Below are 24335 nucleotides of genomic sequence, written 5' to 3'. Positions count from 1 at the left end.
GTGTGTTCTCACTCGGGGGGTGTGTTCTCACTCGGGGGGTGTGTTCTCACTCGGGGGGTGTGTTCTCACTGAGGGGTGTGTTCTCACTCGGGGGGTGTGTTCTCACTCGGGGGGTGTGTTCTCACTCGGGGGGTGTGTTCTCACTCGGGGGGTGTGTTCTCACTCGGGGGGTGTGTTCTCACTCGGGGGGTGTGTTCTCACTGAGGGGTGTGTTCTCACTCGGGGGATGTGTTCTCACTCGGGGGGTGTGTTCTCACTCGGGGGGTGTGTTCTCACTCGGGGGATGTGTTCTCACTCGGGGGGTGTGTTCTCACTCGGGGGATGTGTTCTCACTCGGGGGGTGTGTTCTCACTCGGGGGGTGTGTTCTCACTCGGGGGGTGTGTTCTCACTCGGGGGGTGTGTTCTCACTCGGGGGGTGTGTTCTCACTGAGGGGTGTGTTCTCACTCGGGGGGTGTGTTCTCACTCGGGGGATGTGTTCTCACTGGGGGGTGTGTTCTCACTCGGGGGGTGTGTTCTCACTCGGGGGTGTGTTCTCACTGAGGGGTGTGTTCTCACTCGGGGGGTGTGTTCTCACTCGGGGGGTGTGTTCTCACTCGGGGGATGTGTTCTCACTCGGGGGGTGTGTTCTCACTCGGGGGGTGTGTTCTCACTCGGGGGGTGTGTTCTCACTCGGGGGGTGTGTTCTCACTGAGGGGTGTGTTCTCACTCGGGGGGTGTGTTCTCACTCGGGGGGTGTGTTCTCACTCGGGGGGTGTGTTCTCACTCGGGGGGTGTGTTCTCACTCGGGGGGTGTGTTCTCACTCGGGGGGTGTGTTCTCACTCGGGGGGTGTGTTCTCACTCGGGGGGTGTGTTCTCACTCGGGGGGTGTGTTCTCACTCGGGGGGTGTGTTCTCACTCGGGGGGTGTGTTCTCACTCGGGGGGTGTGTTCTCACTCGGGGGATGTGTTCTCACTCGGGGGGTGTGTTCTCACTCGGGGGATGTGTTCTCACTGAGGGGTGTGTTCTCACTCGGGGGGTGTGTTCTCACTCGGAGGGTGTGTTCTCACTCGGGGGGTGTGTTCTCACTCGGGGGGTGTGTTCTCACTCGGGGGATGTGTTCTCACTGAGGGGTGTGTTCTCACTCGGGGGGTGTGTTCTCACTCGGGGGGTGTGTTCTCACTCGGGGGGTGTGTTCTCACTCGGAGGGTGTGTTCTCACTCGGGGGGTGTGTTCTCACTCGGGGGGTGTGTTCTCACTCGGGGGGTGTGTTCTCACTCGGGGGGTGTGTTCTCACTCGGGGGGTGTGTTCTCACTCGGGGGGTGTGTTCTCACTCGGGGGGTGTGTTCTCACTCGGGGGGTGTGTTCTCACTCGGGGGGTGTGTTCTCACTCGGGGGGTGTGTTCTCACTCGGGGGGTGTGTTCTCACTCGGGGGGTGTGTTCTCACTCGGGGGGTGTGTTCTCACTCGGGGGGTGTGTTCTCACTCGGGGGGTGTGTTCTCACTCGGGGGGTGTGTTCTCACTAGGAGGGTGTGTTCTCACTGAGGGGTGTGTTCTCACTGAGGGGTGTGTTCTCACTCGGAGGGTGTGTTCTCACTCGGGGGGTGTGTTCTCACTCGGGGGATGTGTTCTCACTGAGGGGTGTGTTCTCACTCGGGGGGTGTGTTCTCACTCGGAGGGTGTGTTCTCACTCGGGGGGTGTGTTCTCACTCGGGGGGTGTGTTCTCACTGAGGGGTGTGTTCTCACTCGGGGGGTGTGTTCTCACTGAGGGGTGTGTTCTCACTGGGGGGTGTGTTCTCACTCGGGGGGTGTGTTCTCACTCGGGGGGTGTGTTCTCACTGGGGGGGTGTGTTCTCACTCGGGGGGTGTGTTCTCACTCGGGGGGTGTGTTCTCACTCGGGGGGTGTGTTCTCACTCGGGGGGTGTGTTCTCACTCGGGGGGTGTGTTCTCACTCGGGGGGTGTGTTCTCACTCGGGGGGTGTGTTCTCACTCGGGGGGTGTGTTCTCACTCGGGGGATGTGTTCTCACTCGGGGGGTGTGTTCTCACTCGGGGGATGTGTTCTCACTGAGTGGTGTGTTCTCACTCGGGGGGAGTGTTCTCACTCGGAGGGTGTGTTCTCACTCGGGGGGTGTGTTCTCACTCGGGGGGTGTGTTCTCACTCGGGGGGTGTGTTCTCACTCGGAGGGTGTGTTCTCACTCGGGGGGTGTGTTCTCACTCGGGGGGTGTGTTCTCACTCGGAGGGTGTGTTCTCACTCGGGGGGTGTGTTCTCACTCGGGGGGTGTGTTCTCACTCGGGGGGGTGTGTTCTCACTCGGGGGGGTGTGTTCTCACTGAGGGGTGTGTTCTCACTGAGGGGTGTGTTCTCACTGAGGGGTGTGTTCTCACTGAGGGGTGTGTTCTCACTGAGGGGTGTGTTCTCACTCGGGGGGTGTGTTCTCACTCGGGGGGTGTGTTCTCACTCGGGGGGTGTGTTCTCACTCGGGGGGTGTGTTCTCACTGAGGGGTGTGTTCTCACTGAGGGGTGTGTTCTCACTGAGGGCTGTGTTCTCACTGAGGGGTGTGTTCTCACTCGGGGGGTGTGTTCTCACTCGGGGGGTGTGTTCTCACTCGGGGGGTGTGTTCTCACTCGGGGGGTGTTTTCTCACTCGGGGGGTGTGTTCTCACTCGGGGGGTGTGTTCTCACTCGGGGGGTGTGTTCTCACTCGGGGGGTGTGTTCTCACTCGGGGGGTGTGTTCTCACTCGGGGGGTGTGTTCTCACTCGGGGGGTGTGTTCTCACTCGGGGGGTGTGTTCTCACTCGGGGGGTGTGTTCTCACTCGGGGGGTGTGTTCTCACTCGGGTGGGGTGTTCTCACTCGGGGGGTGTGTTCTCACTCGGGGGGTGTGTTCTCAGTCGGGGGGTGTGTTCTCACCGAGGGGTGTGTTCTCACCGAGGGGTGTGTTCTCACTGAGGGATGTGTTCTCACTGAGGGCTGTGTTCTCACTGAGGGGTGTGTTCTCACTCGGGGGGTGTGTTCTCACTCGGGGGGTGTGTTCTCACTCGGGGGGTGTGTTCTCACTGAGGGGTGTGTTCTCACTGAGGGGTGTGTTCTCACTGAGGGGTGCGTTCTCACTGAGGGATGCGTTCTCACTGAGGGGTGCGTTCTCACTGAGGGGTGCGTTCTCACAGAGGGGTGCGTTCTCACAGAGGGGTGCGTTCTCACAGAGGGGTGCGTTCTCACAGAGGGGTGCGTTCTCACAGAGGGGTGCGTTCTCACAGAGGGGTGCGTTCTCACAGAGGGGTGCGTTCTCACAGAGGGGTGCGTTCTCACAGAGGGGTGCGTTCTCACAGAGGGGTGCGTTCTCACAGAGGGGTGCGTTCTCACTCGGGGGGTGCGTTCTCACTCGGGGGGTGCGTTCTCACTCGGGGGGTGCGTTCTCACTCGGGGGGTGCGTTCTCACTCGGGGGGTGCGTTCTCACTCGGGGGGTGCGTTCTCACTCGGGGGGTGTGTTCTCACTCGGGGGGTGTGTTCTCACTCGGGGGGTGTGTTCTCACTCGGGGGGTGTGTTCTCACTCGGGGGGTGTGTTCTCACTCGGGGTGTGTGTTCTCACTCGGGGGGTGTGTTCTCACTCGGGGGGTGTGTTCTCACTCGGGGGGTGTGTTCTCACTCGGGGGGTGTGTTCTCACTGAGGGGTGTGTTCTCACTGGGGGGTGTGTTCTCACTCGGGGGGTGTGTTCTCACTCGGGGGGTGTGTTCTCACTCGGGGGGTGTGTTCTCACTCGGGGGGTGTGTTCTCACTCGGGGGGTGTGTTCTCACTCGGGGGGTGTGTTCTCACTGAGGGGTGTGTTCTCACTCGGGGGGTGTGTTCTCACTCGGGGGGTGTGTTCTCACTCGGGGGGTGTGTTCTCACTCGGGGGGTGTGTTCTCACTGAGGGGTGTGTTCTCACTCGGGGGGTGTGTTCTCACTCGGGGGGTGTGTTCTCACTCGGGGGGTGTGTTCTCACTGAGTTGCCAGTGCGCTCTCAGTCATTCCAACAGTGCCGCAGGATGCAACAGGAAGCTGGAAGTCTCTCTGAAGCCACAGGTTCAGGTCAGTTCACACCTGAGTGCAGCCAGTGAGGGATGTTGGGGTTTTACAGTGACTGCCCAGTCTGTGCCATGTGGAGCTCTGTCAGCCGTGCGGGGCTCACAACTCTCTGTCCCTCTGACTGACAGCAGAACAATGATCCCCGAATCGCTGCTTCAGACATTGAAAACTGACACCAAGCCGGGAAGAGAGAGAGAAGCAGAGAAAGAAACAGAGAACTGGAGAGGCTCAGACTGAGAGATGGGGAGAGAAAGAGGGAGGAAAATTAGGGAGAGAGCAGCAAAGAGAGTGTGAAACCGAGAAGGAGACCAACAGAGATTGAATGAAAGAGAGAGGAAGACAGAGAGAGAGGGACAGGGACGGAGAGAGGGACAGGGACGGAGAGAGGGACAGGGACGGAGAGAGGGACAGGGACGGAGAGAGGGACAGGGACGGAGAGAGGGACAGGGACAGAGAGGGAGACAGAGAGAGAGGGACGGTGAGAGGGACAGGGACACAGAGAGGGACAGGGACACAGAGAGGGACAGGGACAGAGAGGGAGACAGAGAGAGGGACAGAGACAGAGAGAGTGTTGTGGGTCCAGTGATCGGGACTCGCTGCCAGTTTGGTTGGAAGGGGTTAATTGTCTGGTTTCAATGTTTGGCAAATCCTACTTTCAGTTTCATTTCTGTTCATGACTTGGTTCACCCAGGAAACAGAAAGGGGAGGGAGAGAGGGGGGAGGGGGAGGAGAGAGGGGGGTGGAGGAGCGAGGAGGGAGGGGTGGGGGGAGAGGGGGAGGGAGAGGAGGGGTGGGGGGAGAGGGGGAGGGAGAGGAGGGGGGAGAGGGGGAGGGAGAGGAGGGAGGGGGGGAGAGGAGGGGTGGGGGAGGGAGGGGAGGGGTGGGGGGAGAGGGGGAGGAAGGAGTGGGAGGGTGAGGGAGGGGAGGCAGAGGAGGAGTCGGAGGGGTGGGGGAGGAAGAGGCGGGGGGGAGGAAGGGGGGAGCGTAGGGAGGGGTTGGGGAGGGAGAGGAGGGGTGGGGGGAGGGGAGGGGGAGGAAGAGGGGAGGGTGGGGTGGGGGGGAGGGGAGGAAGAGGGGAGGGTAGGGAGGGGTGGGTGAGGGAGAGGAGGGGTGGGGGGAGGGAGGAGAGGGGGGAGGGGAGCGGAGGGGTGGGGGAGGGAGGGAGAGGAGGGGTGGGGGAGGGAGGGGAGAGAGAGGAAGGGAGAGGGGAGTGGGAGGGTGAGGGAGGGGTGAGAGGGGGAGGGAGGGGAGTGTGTTGTTCCTCTAACAGGCTGGATGGGCTGAATGGCCTCCTCCTGTTCCTGTGTGACAGGCTCGAGGGGCTGAATGGCCTCCTCCTGTTCCTGCGTAACAGGCTGGAGGGGCTGAATGGCCTCCTCCTGTTCCTGTGTGACAGGCTCGAGGGGCTGAATGGCCTCCTCCTGTTCCTCTATTCCTCTATCCAGTTCCTGCTCTGTGTGACTCACGGGAACCCTTTTTAAACTCAGCCTGCATTTCCCAGCAGATCTACACCAGAAGGTGTTGCAGTGTCTGTTTGGGGAGAAGGATAAAACAGCACTCGACCTCTCTCGGGAACTCGACATCGCCAAGAATTCAATCCAACGCAGTCTGTACGAACTCCAAAAACTAGACAAAGTCAAGAAGATTAATGGCAAACACTGGAGAGCGTGTGGAGACAGGGAGAGTGAAGCCACACCCATTGGTATGTACTCCAGTAAACCTCATCGGCAATCCAGCCACATACCAGACACTGGGCGGACACCGCACTGAGGGAGTGTCGCACTGTCAAAACGTCAGTACTGAGGGAGTGCCGCACTGTCAAAACGTCAGTGCTGAGGGAGTGCCGCACTGTCAGAGGGTCAGTGCTGAGGGAGTGCCGCACTGTCAGAGGGTCAGTGCTGAGGGAGTGCCGCACTGTCAGAGGGCCATTGCTGAGGGAGTGCCGCACTGTCAGAGGGTCAGTACTGAGGGAGTGCCGCACTGTCAGAGGGTCAGTACTGAGGGAGTGCTGCACTGTCAGAGGGTCAGTGCTGAGGGAGTGCTGCACTGTCAGAGGGTCAGTACTGAGCGAGTGCCGCACTGTCAGAGGGTCAGTGCTGAGGGAGTGCCGCACTGTCAGAGGGTCAGTGCTGAGGGAGTGCTGCACTGTCAGAGGGTCAGTACTGAGGGAGTGCCGCACTGTCAGAGGGTCAGTACTGAGGGAGTGCTGCACTGTCAGAGGGTCAGTACTGAGGGAGTGCCGCACTGTCAGAGGGTCAGTACTGAGGGTGGGTCCGCACTGTCAGAGGGTCAGTACTGAGGGAGTGCTGCACTGTCAGACGGTCAGTACTGAGGGAGTGCCGCACTGTCAGAGGGTCAGTACTGAGGGAGTGCCGCACTGTCAGAGGGTCAGTACTGAGGGAGGGTCCGCACTGTCAGACGGTCAGTACTGAGGGAGTGCCGCACTGTCAGAGGGTCAGTCCTGAGGGAGTGCCGCACTGTCAGAGGGTCAGTGCTGAGGGAGTGCCGCACTGTCAGAGGGTCAGTACTGAGGGAGTGCCGCACTGTCAGAGGGTCAGTACTGAGGGAGGGTCCGCACTGTCAGACGGTCAGTACTGAGGGAGTGCCGCACTGTCAGAGGGTCAGTACTGAGGGTGGGTCCGCACTGTCAGAGGGTCAGTACTGAGGGAGTGCTGCACTGTCAGACGGTCAGTACTGAGGGAGTGCCGCACTGTCAGAGGGTCAGTACTGAGGGAGTGCCGCACTGTCAGAGGGTCAGTACTGAGGGAGGGTCCGCACTGTCAGACGGTCAGTACTGAGGGAGTGCCGCACTGTCAGAGGGTCAGTCCTGAGGGAGTGCCGCACTGTCAGAGGGTCAGTGCTGAGGGAGTGCCGCACTGTCAGACGGTCAGTACTGAGGGAGTGCCGCACTGTCAGAGGGTCAGTACTGAGGGAGTGCCGCACTGTCAGAGGGTCAGTACTGAGGGAGTGCCGCACTGTCAGAGGGTCAGTACTGAGGGAGGGTCCGCACTGTCAGAGGGTCAGTGCTGAGGGAGTGCCGCACTGTCAGAGGGTCAGTACTGAGGGAGTGCCGCACTGTCAGAGGGTCAATACTAAGGGAGTGCCGCACTGTCAGAGGGTCAGTACTGAGGGAGTGCCGCACTGTCAGAGGGTCAGTGCTGAGGGAGTGCCGCACTGTCAGAGGGTCAGTACTGAGGGAGTGCTGCACTGTCAGAGGGTCAGTACTGAGGGAGAGTCCACAGGGTAGGAGGGTCCGCACTGAGGGAGGCCCGCACTGAGGGAGGGTCCGTACTGAGGGAGGGTCCACAGTGTGGGAGGGTCCGTGCTAAGGTTGCGCAAGGTCGGAGGTTCAATAATGATATCTGTGGGAGGTTGCTGTGTACAAACTGGTTGCCGCTGTTTGTAGATTTTACCAAATGCATTGTGAGGAAATTAATCCCCATGAGGAGACCCGTCGCCCCCCACAGTGTGGAGGAGGGGCTGTCAACCCCCATGAGGGGTCCATTAACCCTGTGAACCTGATGACCCTTCATGAGCTGTGAGGAGGATGCAGAGATGCTTCAGTGTGATTGGGACAGGCTGAGTGTGGGGGTATCTGCATGGCAGATGCAGCATAATGTGGATAAATGTGAGGTTATCCACTTTGGTAGCAATAATAGGAAGGCAGAATATTATTTGAATGGGTGTAAATTGAGAGGCGGATACTCAGCGAGACCTTGGTGTCCTCGTGCATCAGTCGCTGAGAGTAAGCGTGCGGATACAGCAGGCAGTGAAGAAGGTGAATGGTATGTTGGCCTTCATAGCGAGAGGATTTGAGTAAAGGGATAGGGATGTTTTGCTGCAATTGTACAGGGCGTTGGTGAGGCCACACCTGGAGTATTGTGTGCAGTTTTGGTGTCCTTATCTGAGGAAGGATGTCCTTGCTGTAGAGGGAGTACAGCGAAGGTTTACCAGGCTGATTCCCGGGATGGCAGGTCTGTCACATGAGGAGAGACTAAGTCGGTGAGGATTATATTCACTGGAGTTTAGAAGAGTGAGAGGGGATCTGATAGAAACTTATAAAATTCGAACAGGGTTAGACAGGGTAGATTCAGAAAGAATGTTCCCGATGGTGGGGGGAGTCCAGAACTAGGGGTCATAGTTTGAGGATAAGGGACCTTTAGAACTAAGGTGAGGAGAAATTTCTTCACCCAGAGGGTGGTGAATGTGTGGAATTCACTCCCACAGGAAGTAGTTGAGGCCAAAACGTTGTGAGATTTCAGGAAGAAATTAGATTTCGTTCTTGGGGCTAAAGGGATCGAGGGATACGGGGGGGGAAGGGGGGAATCAGGATATTGAATTCGATGATCAGCCATGGTCAAAGTGAATGGGGGAACAGGCTGGAAGGGCCGAATGGCCTCCTCCTGCTCCTAGTTTCTATGTCACTCTCTTACTGAAGATTCCCTTCTTCTCTTTTTCATCAGGTCCCTCACTGGTCCCGTACAATAACAAGGACGTTCACCTGGTGCGCTGCAATCCGCCTGTACTCGGTAAGTATCTTCCTGGTGCGGGTTCCATACGGATCCCGGAGATTCTTCCACATCCCTACTCTCGCCCCCAGAGACAGTCCGAGCTCGTCACTCTGTATTAGCCGATACATTTTACAGAATCTCCTGTTGTGATCTGTCGCTGTTGGGCCTCACAGCCTTAGAAACTTCACTGATCTCCCTGGCCTGGAGTGTGGGGAGCAGGGGACAATGTCAAAACTTGCAGGTAAGGGGAGGGGGGGTGTGGTGGGGTGGGAGGGGGGGGGGGAGAGGGAGGGAGAAGAGGAGGGGGAAGGGGTTAATTTCCCAGGCAAATCTTGGTAAGTGGAGCGAACATTAAAGCGAACAGTAATGACCGACAAGCTGCTATCAACAGGCTGCAGGAATCAGTGGACAGGCCGGAGGAATCAGTGGACGGGCCGGAGGAATCAGTGGACGGGCCGGAGGAATCAGTGGACGGGCCGGAGGAATCAGTGGACGGGCCGGAGGAATCAGTGGACGGGCCGGAGGAATCAGTGGACGGGCCGGAGGAATCAGTGGACGGGCCGGAGGAATCAGTGGACGGGCCGGAGGAATCAGTGGACGGGCCGGAGGAATCAGTGGACGGGCCGGAGGAATCAGTGGACAGGATGGCAGATGGAACTTGGTGAAGAGATTTATGAAATGAAGCAAGAATTCTGGAATCCCGCTTGTCAGTAATTTGGGAGGAGAAGTCCAAGAGGTTGCACTAAACCCTTCAGAAAACACCAGTAACATACTGGCAAAACTCTTCCCCAGGTCTGGAGAGTTGAACACCACAGGATAAATGGTGAGGATTGAGAGAATGTCCATCAGAGATTTACCAACATGAACCCCCAGAATCACAGGAACTTTCAAAAGGGGAATTAGTTAGACCCACACTGGGAGCACCGTGCACAGTTCCAGTCTCCGTATCCCTCGGTTAGACCACATTCAGAGCACCGTGCACAGTTCCGGTCTCCGTATCCCTCGGTTAGACCACGCTGGGAGCACCGTGCACAGTTCCGGTCTCCGTATCCCTCGGTTAGACCACGCTTGGAGCATCGTGCACAGTTCCAGTCTCCATATCCCTCGGTTAGACCACACTGGGAGCACCGTGCACTGTTCCAGTCTCCATATCCCTCAGTTAGACTCACACTGGGAGCACTGTGCACAGTTCCAGTCTCCGTATCCCTCTGTTAGACCCACACTGGGAGCACCGTGCACAGTTCCAGTCTCCGTATCCCTCAGTTAGACCACGCTTGGAGCATCGTGCACAGTTCCAGTCTCTATATCCCTCAGTTTGACCACACTGGGAGCACCGTGCACAGTTCCAGTCTCCATATCCCTCAGTTAGACCCACGCTTGGAGCACCGTGCACATTTCCGGTCTCCGTATCCCTCGGTTAGACCACATTCGGAGCACCGTGCACAGTTCCGGTCTCCATATCCCTCAGTTAGACCACACTGGGAGCACTGTGCACAGTTCCGATCTCCGTATCCCTCGGTTAGACCACACTGGGAGCACTGTGCACAGTTCCGGTCTCCATATCCCTCAGTTAGACCACACTGGGAGCACCGTGCACAGTTCCAGTCTCCGTATCCCTCGGTTAGACCCACACTTGGAGCACTGTGCACAGTTCCGGTCTCCGTATCCCTCGGTTAGACCCACACTGGGAGTATCGTGCACAGTTCCAGTCTCCGTATCCCTCGGTTAGACCACACTGGGAGCACTGTGCACAGTTCCAGCCTCCCTATCCCTCGGTTAGACCACACTGGGAGCACCGTGCACAGTTCCAGTCTCTGTATCCCTTGGTTAGACCACATTCAGAGCACCGTGCACAGTTCCGGTCTCCGTATCCCTCGGTTAGACCACGCTGGGAGCACTGTGCACAGTTCCAGTCTCCATATCCCTCAGTTAGACTCACACTGGGAGCACTGTGCACAGTTCCAGTCTCCATATCCCTCGGTTAGACCACACTGGGAGCACCGTGCACAGTTCCGATCTCCGTATCCCTCAGTTAGACCACACTGGGAGCACCGTGCACAGTTCCGGTCTCCGTATCCCTCGGTTAGACCACGCTTGGAGCACCGTGCACATTTCCGGTCTCCGTATCCCTCGGTTAGACCACATTCGGAGCACCGTGCACAGTTCCGGTCTCCATATCCCTCAGTTAGACCACACTGGGAGCACTGTGCACAGTTCCGGTCTCTGTATCCCTCGGTTAGACCACACTGGGAGCACTGTGCACAGTTCCGGTCTCCGTATCCCTCGGTTAGACCCACACTGGGAGCACCGTGCACAGTTCCAGTCTCCGTATCCCTCGGTTAGACCACACTGGGAGCACTGTGCACAGTTCCGGTCTCCGTATCCCTTGGTTAGACCACACTTCGAGCACTGTGCACAGTTCCAGTCTCTGTATCCCTCAGTTAGACCACACTGGGAGCACCATGCACAGTTCCGGTCTCCGTATCCCTCAGTTAGACCACACTGGGAGCACCGTGCACAGTTCCAGTCTCCATATCCCTCGGTTAGACCACACTTCGAGCACTGTGCACAGTTCCAGTCTCCGTATCCCTCAGTTAGACCACACTGGGAGCACCATGCACAGATCCGGTCTCCGTATCCCTCAGTTAGACCACACTGGGAGCACCGTGCACAGTTCCAGTCTCTGTGTCCCTCGGTTAGTCATGATGTGGAGATGCCGGCATTGGACTGGGTAAACACAGTAAGAGGTTTAACAACACCAGGTTAAAGTCCAACAGGTTTATTTGGTAGCAAAAGCCACACAAGCTTTCGGAGCTCTAAGCCCCTTCTAGAGCTCCGAAAGCTTGTGTGGCTTTTGCTACCAAATAAACCTGTTGGACTTTAACCTGGTGTTGTTAAACTTCTTACTGTGTTTCCCTCGGTTAGACCACACTGGGAGCACTGTGCACAGTTCCAGTCTCCGTATCCCTCAGTTAGACCACACTGGGAGCACCGTGCACAGTTCCAGTCTCCGTATCCCTCGGTTAGACCTCACTGGGAGCACTGTGCACAGTTCCGGCCTCCGTATCCCTCGGTTAGACCACACTTCGAGCACTGTGCACAGTTCCAGTCTCCATATCCCTCAGTTAGACCACACTGGGAGCACTGTGCACAGTTCCAGTCTCCGTATCCCTCGGTTAGACCACACTGGGAGCACTGTGCACAGTTCCAGTCTCCGTATCCCTCGGTTAGACCACACTGGGAGCACTGTGCACAGTTCCAGTCTCCGTATCCCTCAGTTAGACCACACTGGGAGCACTGTGCACAGTTCCAGTCTCCGTATCCCTCAGTTAGACCACACTGGGAGCACTGTGCACAGTTCCAGTCTCCGTATCCCTCGGTTAGACCACACTGGGAGCACCGTGCACAGTTCCAGTCTCCGTATCCCTCGGTTAGACCACACTGGGAGCACTGCACAGTTCTGGCCTCCGTATCCCTCGGTTAGACCACACTTCGAGCACTGTGCACAGTTCCAGTCTCCGTATCCCTCGGTTAGACCACACTGGGAGCACTGTGCACAGTTCCAGTCTCCGTATCCCTCGGTTAGACCACACTGGGAGCACCGTGCACAGTTCCAGTCTCCGTATCCCTCGGTTAGACCACACTGGGAGCACCGTGCACAGTTCCAGTCTTAGGGTGAGTTTTAGGGTAAGGGGATGGAGGTCTGTAACTAGTGATGTTCCGCAGGGATCAGTGCTGGGACCTCTGCTGTTTGTAATATATATAAATGACTTGGAAGAAAACGTAGCTGGTTTGATTAGCAAGTTTGCAGATGATACTAAGATTGGCGGAGTTGTGGACAGTGAGGAAGATTGTCAGAGAATACAGAGTGAGGGGCAGGAGATTCAGAGGGGATTTGAGAATAAACCTTTTCACTCAGAGGGTGGTGGGAATCTGGAATGCGCTGCCTGGGAAGGTATTGGTGGCTGGAAACCTCACAACCGTTACAAAATATTTAGAACATAGAACATAGAACATTACAGCGCAGAACAGGCCCTTCGGCCCACGATGTTGCACCGACCAGTTAAAAAAAAAACTGTGACCCTCCAACCTAAACCAATTTCTTTTCGTCCATGAACCTATCTACGGATCTCTTAAACGCCCCCAAACTAGGCGCATTTACTACTGATGCTGGCAGGGCATTCCAATCCCTCACCACCCTCTGGGTAAAGAACCTACCCCTGACATCGGTTCTATAACTACCCCCCCTCAATTTAAAGCCGTGCCCCCTCGTGCTGGATTTCTCCATCAGAGGAAAAAGGCTATCACTATCCACCCTATCTAAACCTCTAATCATCTTATATGTTTCAATAAGATCCCCTCTTAGCCGCCGCCTTTCCAGCGAAAACAATCCCAAATCCCTCAGCCTCTCCTCATAGGATCTCCCCTCCATACCAGGCAACATCCTGGTAAACCTCCTCTGCACCCTCTCCAAAGCCTCCACATCCTTCCTGTAATGTGGGGACCAGAACTGCACACAGTACTCCAAGTGCGGCCGCACCAGAGTTGTGTACAGTTGCAACATAACGCTACGACTCCTAAATTCAATCCCCCTACCAATAAACGCCAAGACACCATATGCCTTCTTAACAACCTTATCTACTTGATTCCCAACTTTCAGGGATCTATGCACACATACACCTAGATCCCTCTGCTCCTCCACACTATTCAAAGTCCTCCCGTTAGCCCTATACTCAACACATCTGTTATTCCTACCAAAGTGAATTACCTCACACTTCTCCGAATTAAACTCCATCCGCCACCTCTCGGCCCAACTTTGCAACCTGTCTAAGTCTTCCTGCAAACTACGACACCCTTCCTCACTGTCTACCACACCACCGACTTTGGTGTCATCAGCAAATTTGCTAATCCACCCAACTATACCCTCATCCAGATCATTAATAAATATTACAAACAGCAGTGGCCCCAAAACAGATCCCTGAGGTACACCACTTGTAACCGCACTCCATGATGAATATTTACTATCAACCACCACCCTCTGTTTCCTATCCGCTAGCCAATTCCTGATCCAATTTCCTAGATCACCCCCAATCCCATACATCTGCATTTTCTGCAGAAGCCTACCATGGTGAACCTTATCAAACGCCTTACTAAAATCCATATATACCACGTCCACTGCCTTGCCCCCATCCACCTCCTTGGTCACTTTCTCAAAAAACTCAATAAGGTTAGTAAGGCACGACCTACCTGCCACAAAACCATGCTGACTATCACCTATCAATTCATTACTCTCCAAATAACTATAAATCCTATCCCTTATAATTTTTTCCAACATCTTGCCGACAACAGAAGTGAGACTCACCGGTCTATAATTCCCGGGGAAGTCTCTGTTCCCCTTCTTAAACAATGGGACAACATTCGCTAACCTCCAATCTTCTGGTACTATACCAGAGGCCAACGACGACCTGAAGATCAGAGCCAGAGGCTCTGCAATCACTTCTCTTGCCTCCCAGAGAATCCTTGGATAAATCCCATCCGGACCAGGGGATTTATCTATTTTCAGACCCTCTAGAATATCCTGCACATCCTCCTTATCAACTGTAATACTGTCTATTCTACTCCCTTGCAACCCAGTGTCCTCCTCAGCTATATTCATGTCCCCTTGCGTGAACACCGAAGAGAAATATTGGTTCAATGCTTCACCAATCTCCTCCGGTTCCACACATAACTTCCCTCTGCCATCTATAACTGGCCCTAAACTTGCCCTAACCAACCTTCTGTTCTTGACATACCTATAGAACGCCTTAGGATTCACTTTAACCCTATCCGCCAAAGTCTTCTCATGTCCCCTTTTAGCCCTTCTAAGCTCGCTCTTCAACTCCCTCTTAGCCAATCTAAAGCTTTCTAGTGCACTACCCGAGTGCTCACGTCTCATCCGAACATAAGCCTCCTTTTTCTTTTTAACCAACAAAGAAACTTTTTTGGTGCACCACGGTTCCCTAGCCCTACCAATTCCTCCTTGCCTGACAGGGACATACCTATCACAGACTCGCAGTAGCTGCTCCTTGAAAAAACTCCACATGTCGGACGTTCCCAGTCCCTGTAATCTCCTAGTCCAACCTATGTTTCCTAATTCTCTCCTAATAGCCTCATAATTACCCTTCCCCCAGCTAAAACCACTGGCCCGAGGTTCATGCCTATCCCTTTCCATCACTAAGGTGAACGTAACCGAATTGTGGTCACTATCACCAAAATGCACACCAACTTCCAAGTCTAGCACCTGGTCTGGCTCATTTCCCAGCACCAGATCCAATATAGCCTCACCTCTAGTTGGCCTGTCTACATACTGAGTCAAAAAACCTTCCTGCACGCTTTGAACAAAAACTGACCCCTCTAACGAGCTAGAGCTATAACAATTCCAGTCAATATTAGTCAAGTTAAAATCCCCCATAACAATTGCCCTATTACTTTCACTCCTAAGCAGGATTGACTCCGCAATCCTTTCCTCAACCTCTCTAGAACTTTTAGGAGGTCTATAAAAGACTCCCAACAGGGTGACCTCTCCTCTCCTATTTCTAATCTCCGCCCATACTACCTCAACAGATAAGTCCTCATCAAACCTCCTCTCTGACACTGTGATACAATCTCTGACCAATAATGCTACCCCTCCCCCTCTTCTACCTCCTTCCCTACTTCGACTAAAACATTTGAACCCCGGGACCTGCAGCATCCATTCCTGCCCCTGCTCTATCCATGTCTCTGAAATAGCCACAACATCGAAGTCCCAGGTACTGATCCACGCTGCAAGTTCACCCACTTTATTGCGAATACTCCTGGCATTGAAGTATACACATTTCAAACCCTGCTCCACCCCACCTCTGCAATGCCGTGCATTGCAGTCCCCATCCATGCATCCCTCACTTTCAGCCCCACTACTCAGGATCCCTCCCCCCCCCCGAATCAGTTTAAACCTCCCTGCATGGCCTTAGCAAATTTACCCCCCAGGATATTGGTCCCCTTCTGATTAAGGTGTAGACCATCCTTCTCATAGAGGTCACACCTTCCCCAGTACGAGCCCCAATTGCTTAAGTACTTGAACCCCTCCCTCCTGCACCATCCCCTCAGCCATGAATTCAAACCTTCCCTCTCCCTATTCCTCTCTAAACTATCCCGTGGTACAGGCAAGAGTCCAGAGATAACCACTCTGTCAGTCTTGGCCTTTAGTTTCCACCCCAACTCCATAAATCCCTGCCTAATATCCCCTTCCCCTATCCTCCCTATGTCGTGTGTCCCCACATGTACAATAACTTGTGGTTTATCTCCCTCCCCCCTAAGAGTCCTGAATACCCTGTCAGACACATCCCGGACCCCAGCCCCTGGTAGGCAACACACCAACCCTGAGTCCCTACCTTTAGTTCCGACCCTCCTATCTGTCCCCTTAATTGTGGAGTCCCCAATCACAAGGCCCAGTCTTTTACAGCCCCTAACCACCTGAGCTTTCTCACTCGGCTCACCCCCAGAGATCTGCTCTCTATGCTCAGTTGATTCCTCCTCAACTGTAGCCTCCAGCACCGAAAACCTATTATGGAGGGGAACCGCCCCAGGGGATTGTCTTCCCGATTGCTTCTTACCCCTCCTCCTGGCATTGACCCAAGCCTCATTTCTAGGAGTTACTATTTCTCTATAACTCCTATCAACTTCCACCTCCGCCTCCCGAATTATGCGGAGTTCCTCTACCTCCCCCTCCAGCTCCTTTACACGCTCCTCCAGAAGCTGCAATCTAATGCACTTCTTACAACTAAAATCTCCTGAAACACTACTGGATTTCCTCACCACATACATCCCACAGGAGATGCAGCATACTGCCTGAACTGCCATCCCTGAAGCCATTACCAGCAAGAAAAAAAGAAAACAAAAAACTTCCCCACACTTATAATTAGGTTAGAGGAGGATGGAAGGGTGGGATCCTCTACCAGTGTAGAGGATCGGGTATCTCCTCTGCACCAATTTATAGGGCTAGGGGCCCGAGAGAAAAAAAAAAAACTACTACTGAGGGGGAACCACCCAGGTAACTGACTTTTAAAGTTAAAATAAAAACCCTTCCCAGACTCCTTTGCTGCCCACTTCTAGTTTTCACTTTGGATAAGATCTTGAAATATCAACATATTCGAGGATATGGGACAAGCGCAGGAAAATGGGATGAGCGCGCTTTTAGAACAAAGGACAGTACAGCACAGGAACAGGCCCTTCGGCCCTCCAACTCTGCGACAATCCCATTGTCCTATCGAGACGAACGGCCTGTATCCCTCTATTCCCCATTTGTTCATGCGCCTATCAAGATAAGTCTTAAATGTGGCTAATGTATCTGCCTCAACCACTTCACTTGGCAGCACATTCCAGGCCCCCACCACCCTCTGTGTAAAAAAACCTCCCCCGCACACCTCCACTGAACCTTTCCCCCCTTATCTTGAACTTGTGCCCCCTTGTAATTGTCATTTCCCCCCTGGGAAAAAGCTTCCAACTCTTCACCCTATCCATACCCCTCATAATCTTATTAACTTCTATCAAGTCACCCCTCAGCCTCCGTCTTTCCAGTGAGAACAATCCCAGTTTATTCAGTCTCTCCTCATAGCTAATACCCTCCATACCAGGCAACATCCTGGTAAATCTTTTCTGTACCCTCTCCAGAGCCTCCACATCCTTCTGGCAGTGTGGTGACCAGAATTGAACACTATATTCCAAGTGCGGCCTAACTAAGGTTTTATAAAGCTGCAACATGACTTAACAATTTTTATGCCCCGGCCGATGAAGGCAAGCATGCTGTATGCCTTCTTGACTACCTTCTCCACCTGCATTGCCACTTTCAGTGACCTGTGTACCTGTACACCCAGATCCCTTTGTTTATCAATACTTTAAGGGTTCTGCCATTTTCCTATCTGTATTAGACCTTCCAAAATGCATTACCTCATATTTGTCCGGATTAAACTCCATCTGCCATCTCTCCGCCCAAGTCTCCAACTGATCTATATCCTGCTGTATCCTCTGATGGTCCTCATCACTATCCGCAAATCCACCAACCTTTGTGTCGTCTGCAAACTTACTAATCAATCCAGTTACATTTTCCTCCAAATCATTTATATATATTACAAACAGAAAGGTCCCAGCACTGAACCCTGAGGAACACCACTTGTCACAGCCCTCCATTCAGAAACACACCCTTCCACTGCTACCCTCTGTCTTCTATGACGATGTGGAGATGCCGGCGTTGGACTGGGGTAAACACAGTAAGAGTTTTAACAATACCAGGTTAAAGTCCAACAGGTTTATTTGGTAGCAAATGCTATTTGCTACAGATGCCATGGCATTTGCTACCAAATAAAACTGTTGGACTTTAACCTGGTGTTGTTAAAACTCTTACTGTGTTCTTTGACCGAGCCAGTTTTGTATCCACCTTGCCAGCTCACCTCTGATCCCATGTGACTTCACCTTCTGCACCAGTCTGCCATGAGGGACCTTGTCAAAGGCCTTACTGAAATCCATGCAGACAACATCCACTGCCCTACCCTCATCAATCATCCTCATCACTTCCTCGAAAAACTCGATCAAGTTTGTGAGGCACGACCTCCCCTTCACAAAACCATGTTGCCTCTCACTAATACGTCCACTTATTTCCAAGTGGGAGTAAATCCTGTCTCGAAGAATCCTCTCCAATAATTTCCCTACCACTGATGTAAGGCTCACCGGCCTGTAATTACCTGGATTATCCTTGCTACCATTCTTAAACAAAGGAACAACATTGGCTATTCTCCAATCCTTTGGGACCTCCCTTGTAGCCAGTGAGGATACAAAGATTTCTCTCAAGGTCCCAGCAGCTTCCTCCCTTGCCTCTCTCAGTATTCTGGGGTATATCCCATCAGGGCCTGGGGACTTGTCTCATTTAATACCTCGCCCATTTCCTCTGGCTCCACACATAGATTCCTTTCCCTGTCCGTGAGTGGGCCAACCCTCTCCCTGGCTACCCTCTTGCTCTTCCTGAACACACTTAACAAAATTCCACTCTGTCTAATCCCTCAGCACTATGGCAGTCCCAGTCTCTGTTGGGAAAATTAAAATCCCCTCCTGTGATCCAAAATTGGCTTGATGACAGAAGCCAGAGGATGGTTGTAGAAAGCTGTTTTTCAAACTGGAGGCCAGTGACCAGCGGTGTGCCTCCGGGATCAGTGCTGGGTCCACTGTTATTTGTCATTTATATTAATGATTTGGATGAGCATATAGGGGGCATGGTTAGTAAGTTTGCAGATGACACCAAGATTGGTGGCATAGTGGACAGTGAAGAAGGTTATCTCCAATTGCAACGAGATCTTGATCAATTGGGCCAGTGGGCTGATGAATGCCAGATGGAGTTTAATTTAGACAAATACGAGGTGATGCATTTTGGTAGATTGAACCAGGGCAGGACTTACTCAGTTAATGGTAGGGCATTGGGGAGAGTTACAGAACAAAGAGATCGAGGGGTGCATGTTCATAGCTCCTTGAAAGTGGAGTCACAGGTGGACAGAGTGGTGAAGAATGCATTTGGCATGCTTGGTTTCATTGGTCATAACATTGAGTTGGAATGTCTTGTTGAAGTTGTACAAGACATTGGTAAGGCCATGCTTGGAATACTGTGTACAATTCTGGTCACCCTATTATAGAAAGGATATTATTAAACTAGAAAGAGTGCAGCAAAAATTTACTAGGATGCTAGCAGGACTTGATGGATTGAGTTATAAGGAGAGGCTGAATAGACTGGGACTTTTTTCTCTGGAGCGTAGGAGGCTGAGGGGTGATCTTATAGAGGTCTATAAAATAATGAGGGGCACAGATCAGCTAGATAGTCAATATTTTTTCCCAAAGGTAGGGGAGTCTAAAACTAGAGGGTGTAGGTTTAAGGTGAGAGATACAAAAGTGTCCAGAGGGGCAATTTTTTCACGCAGAGGGTGGTGAGTGTCTGGAACAAGCTGCCAGAGTTAGTAGTAGAGGCGGGTACAATTTTATCTTTTAAAAAGCATTTAGACAGTTACATGGGTACGATGGGTATAGAGGGATATGGGCCAAATGCGGGCAATTGGGATTAGCTTAGGGGTTTTAAAAAAACAAGGGCAGCATGGACAAGTTGGGCCGAAGGGCCTGTTTCCATGCTGTAAACCTCTATGACTCCATGATTCTATGACTCTATGATAGGCCTATTACTCCTGCAAGTCTCCCCAATCTCCCTGCATATTTGTTCTAATTCCCGTTGACTATTTGGGGGTCTATAGTACAACCCCAATAAGGTCACCCTCCCCTTCGTACTTCTTAGTTCCACCCACAAAGCCTCGCTGGATGATCCCTCGGTTATTTCATCTCTGATTAATGCCATGATGCTCTCCTTCATCAAAAATGCAACTCCCTCTCCTCCCTTTCCAGCACCTCTGTCCTGCCTAAAGTATCAGTACCCTGGAACATTGAGCTGCCAGTCCTGTCCCTCCCTTTGCCATGTTTCAGTAATTGCTATAATATCCCAGTCCCATGTACCCATCCATGCCCTGAGTCCATCTGCCTTGCCCGTCAGGCCTCTTGCATTGAAATCGATGCAGTTTAATCCAGCAGGTTTTGCCCGCTCTCTGCCGTGTTGCTATTGTGTCCATTCAGCTTGTCTTTGCTGAGTTCAGCATCTCCTGCCAGGCTCTCATTTGCTGCTGAGGATCACCCCTCCGCCCCCCCCCTCCCCGCCCCCCCCTCCCCTCCCCCCCACCCCCACCGCCTTCAGTTTCAAATATATTTTACAGTTTCATTTCTCCCATTGATTTCTTTTTCAATTCTCCCTTTTTTTATAATTCCTCTTTCCATCTTTATTCCCGTACCACCATCTCCCTCCCTCTTTTCTGTGCTGTTTCACTCTCTGACTCCAAGGCCAATATATCCTTCCTAAGGTGCGGTGCCCAGACCTGCTCCAAATGGGGTCGAAGCAGGGTTTGGTACGGCTGCAGCATAAACTCTGTGTCCTTACATTCCAGTCCTCTCGATATTAAGGCCAGCATTCCATTAGCAGCCTGGATTATTTTCTGCACCACTTTGTGGTATTTTAAAGATCTGCAGCTGTATCTCCAAGTCTGTTTGGACATCCACAAAGATATAGAAACTAGAAGCAGGAGGAGGCCATTCGGCCCTTCCAGCCTGCTCCGTCATTAATTATGATCATGGCTGATCATCGAATTCAATATCCTGATTCCCCCTTCCCCCCCGTATCCCTCGATCCCTTTAGCCCCAAGAGCGAAATCTAATTTCTTCCTGAAATCTCACAATGTTTTGGCCTCAACTACTTTCTGTGGGAGTGAATTCCACACATTCACCACCCTCTGGGTGAAGAAATTTCTCCTCACCTCAGTTCTAAAAGGTTTACCCCTTATCCTCAAACTATGACCCCTAGTTCTGGACTCCCCCACCATCAGGAACATTCTTTCTGAATCTCCCCTGTCTAACCCTGTTAGAATTTTATAAGTTTCTATGAGATCCCCTCTCACTCTTCTAAACTCCAATGAATATAATCCTCACCGACTTAGTCTCTCCTCATATGACAGACCTGCCATCCCAGGAATCAGCCTGGTAAACCTTCGCTGCGCTCCCTCTATAGCAAGGACATCTTTCCTCAGATAAGGAGACCAAAACTGGACACAATACTCCAGGTGTGGCCTCACCAACACCCTGTACAATTGCAGCAAAACATCCCTATCCCTTTACTCAAATCCTCTCGCTATGAAGGCCAACATACCATTCACCTTCTTCACTGCCTGCTGTACCTGCACGCTTACTCTCAGCGACTGATGCACGAGGACTCCAAGGTCTCGCTGAGTATCCGCCTCTCTCAATTTACACCCATTCAAATAATAATCTGTCTTCCTATTATTGCTACCAAAGTGGATAACCTCACATTTATCCACATTATGCTGCATCTGCCATGCAGATACCCACACACTCAGCCTGTCCAAATCACACTGAAGCATCTCTGCATCCTCCTCACAGCTCACCCTCCCACCCAACTTTGTATCATCTGCAAATTTGGAGATAATACATTCAGTTCCCGCTTCCAGATCATTAATATATAATGTGAACAGTTGGGGTCCGAGCACAGATCCCTGCGGAACCCCACTAGTTACTGACTGCCAATCAGAGAAAGACCCATTTATGCCAACTCTTTGCTTCCTATCTGCTAACCAGCTTTCTATCCGTCTCAAGACACTACCTGCAATCCCATGTGCTTTAACTTTACATTGCAGTCTGTTGTGTGAGACCTTGTCGAGAGCCTTCTGAAAGTCTAAATGAACCACATCCACTGGTTCTCCTCGGTCAACTCTACTGGTTACATCCTCAAAGAATTCCAATAGATTCGTCAAGCACGATTTCCCTTTTGTAAATCCATGCTGACTTTGTCTGATTATACCACTGCCTTCCAAATGCCGAGTTATGGAATCCTTGATCATGGATTCTAGCAACTTCCCCAGTCCCGACGTTAGGCTCACTGGTCTATAGTTCCGTTTTCTCTCTACATCCCTTTTTGAATCGCGGGCTTACATTACCTACCCTCCAATCTGTAGGAACCAGTCCAGAGTTCAAAGAATTTTGGAAAATAACCACCAATGGATCTACTATTTCCAGGGCCACTTCCTTAAATACTCTGGGATGAAGATTATCAGGATCTGGAGATTTATCCACCTTCAATCCCATCAATTTCCCCAACACCATTTCTCTACTGATGCTGATTTCCTTCAGCTCCTCACTATAACTTGTTTCTCTCAGAACGTCTGGGACACTATTCATTCCTGCCTTTGTGAAGACTGAAGCAAAGTACAAATTTAATTCCTCAAACATTTCTTTATTCCCCGTTATGAATTCTCCTGTTTCTGACTGTAAGGGGCCTACATTCATTTTTGTCAATATTTGTCTCTTTACATACCTACAGAAACTTTTACAGTCAGGTTTTATGTTCCCCACGAGCTTACTTTCATAGTCTATCTTCCCCTTCTTAATCAATCCCTTGGTCCTCCTTTGCTGAATTTTAAACTGCTCCCAATCCTCAGGCCTATTGCTTTTTCTTGCCAATGCGTTTGCTTCTTCCTTGAATCTGATACAATCTCTAATTTCCCTTGTAATGGAGGAACACAGGAATTGGGAGCAGAAGTCGGCAAATTCAGCGCTTCGAGTCGGCTCCGCCATTCAATCAGATCATTGCTGATCTCTCCCTGGCCTCAAATCCACCTCCCCACCTGTTCCCCAAATCCCCTGATCCCTTTTTTATTAGAAATATATCTGTCTCCTTCTTGAAACCATTCAATGATTCAGACTCCCCCGCGCTCTGGGGCAGCGAGTTCCACAAATTCACCACCCTCTGCGAGAAGTAGTTCCTCCTCATCTCAGTGTTAAATCTACCGCCTCTCAACCTATCCCTGTGACCTCGTGTTCGAGATTGCCCCATAAGAGGAAACATTTGGTCTACATTTACTTTATCAATCCCTTTTCAAATTTTATATCCCTCGATCAAATCCCCTCTCGTCCTTCTAAACCCCAGTGAGTACAAACTCAAACTGTTTAATCTCTCCTCATACGTCGACCCTTTCTTCTCTGGAATCAATCTGGTGAAACTCCTCTGAACTGCCTCCAATGCAGCAACATCCTTCCTCAAATAAAGAGACCAAAACTGGACACAATACTCCAGATGTGATCTCACCAACACCCTAAACAATTCCAACACTTCTCTACTTTTCTACTCCAGTCCCTTTGTGATAAATGCCAACATCCCATTTGCCTTTTTTATTACGTGTTGCAGCTGCACACACAGTTTCTGTGACTCATGAACACAGACACCCAGATCCCTCTGCCCCGAACTCAGACACCCAGATCCCTCTGCCCCGAACTCAGACACCCAGATCCCTCTGCCCCGAACTCAGACACCCAGATCCCTCTGCCCCGAACTCAGACACCCAGATCCCTCTGCCCCGAACTCAGACACCCAGATCCCTCTGCCCCGAACTCAGACACCCAGATCCCTCTGCCCCGAACACAGACACCCAGATCCCTCTGCCCCGAACTCAGACACCCAGATCCCTCTGCCCCGAACTCAGACACCCAGATCCCTCTGCCCCGAACTCAGACACCCAGATCCCTCTGCCCCGAACACAGACACCCAGATCCCTCTGCCCCGAACTCAGACACCCAGATCCCTCTGCCCCGAACTCAGACACCCAGATCCCTCTGCCCCGATGCATTTTGAATCTGCTTTCCATTTAGGTAATAATTTGCCTTTCTATTTTTTCTGCCAAAATGGACAACCTCACACTTCTCCACATTAAACTCCATCTGCCAAATTTTGGTCCATTCTCCCAGCCTGTCTATATCCTTATTTGAATCATCGATAGTCACAGGTGAGGTGCCTGAAGATTGGAGGGTGGCAAATGTTGTGCCTTTGTTTAAAAAGGCTGCAGGGAAAAGCCTGGGAACGACAGGCCAGTGAGCCTCACATCTGTGGTGGGTAAGTTGTTGGAAGGTACTTTGAGAGACAGGATCTACAGGCATTTAGAGATGCAAGGACTGATTAGGGACAGTCAGCATGGCTTTGTGAGTGGAAAATCATGTCTCGCAAATTTGATTGAGTTTTTTGAAGGGGTAAGCAAGAAGGTAGATGAGGGCAGTGCAGTTGATGTTGTCTACATGGGCTTTAGCAAGGCCTTTGACAAGGTACCGCATGGTAGGT

At 52.3% G+C, this 24335-nt stretch overlaps 1 protein-coding gene across 1 annotated transcript in view; it reads left to right on the top strand.

The window, feature by feature from the left end:
- The first annotated feature begins 3991 nt into the window (after positions 1 to 3991).
- Positions 3992 to 24335, top strand: part of LOC144488029 (uncharacterized) — a 40484-nt gene continuing 20140 nt past the window's right edge. The window contains exons 1-3 of the mRNA XM_078206046.1: positions 3992 to 4058; positions 5560 to 5757; positions 8519 to 8584. Of these exons, the coding sequence (XP_078062172.1) occupies positions 4016 to 4058; positions 5560 to 5757; positions 8519 to 8584 (307 nt within the window). The 5' untranslated portion in view covers positions 3992 to 4015. The remainder of the gene's footprint in view (positions 4059 to 5559; positions 5758 to 8518; positions 8585 to 24335) is intronic.

Source organism: Mustelus asterias, unplaced genomic scaffold (genome assembly GCF_964213995.1).
Source record: "Mustelus asterias unplaced genomic scaffold, sMusAst1.hap1.1 HAP1_SCAFFOLD_1227, whole genome shotgun sequence".
NCBI lineage: Eukaryota > Metazoa > Chordata > Chondrichthyes > Carcharhiniformes > Triakidae > Mustelus > Mustelus asterias.
The sequence above is the reverse complement of the archived record's forward strand: the minus strand, read 5'-3'. Positions and strand labels throughout refer to the sequence as shown.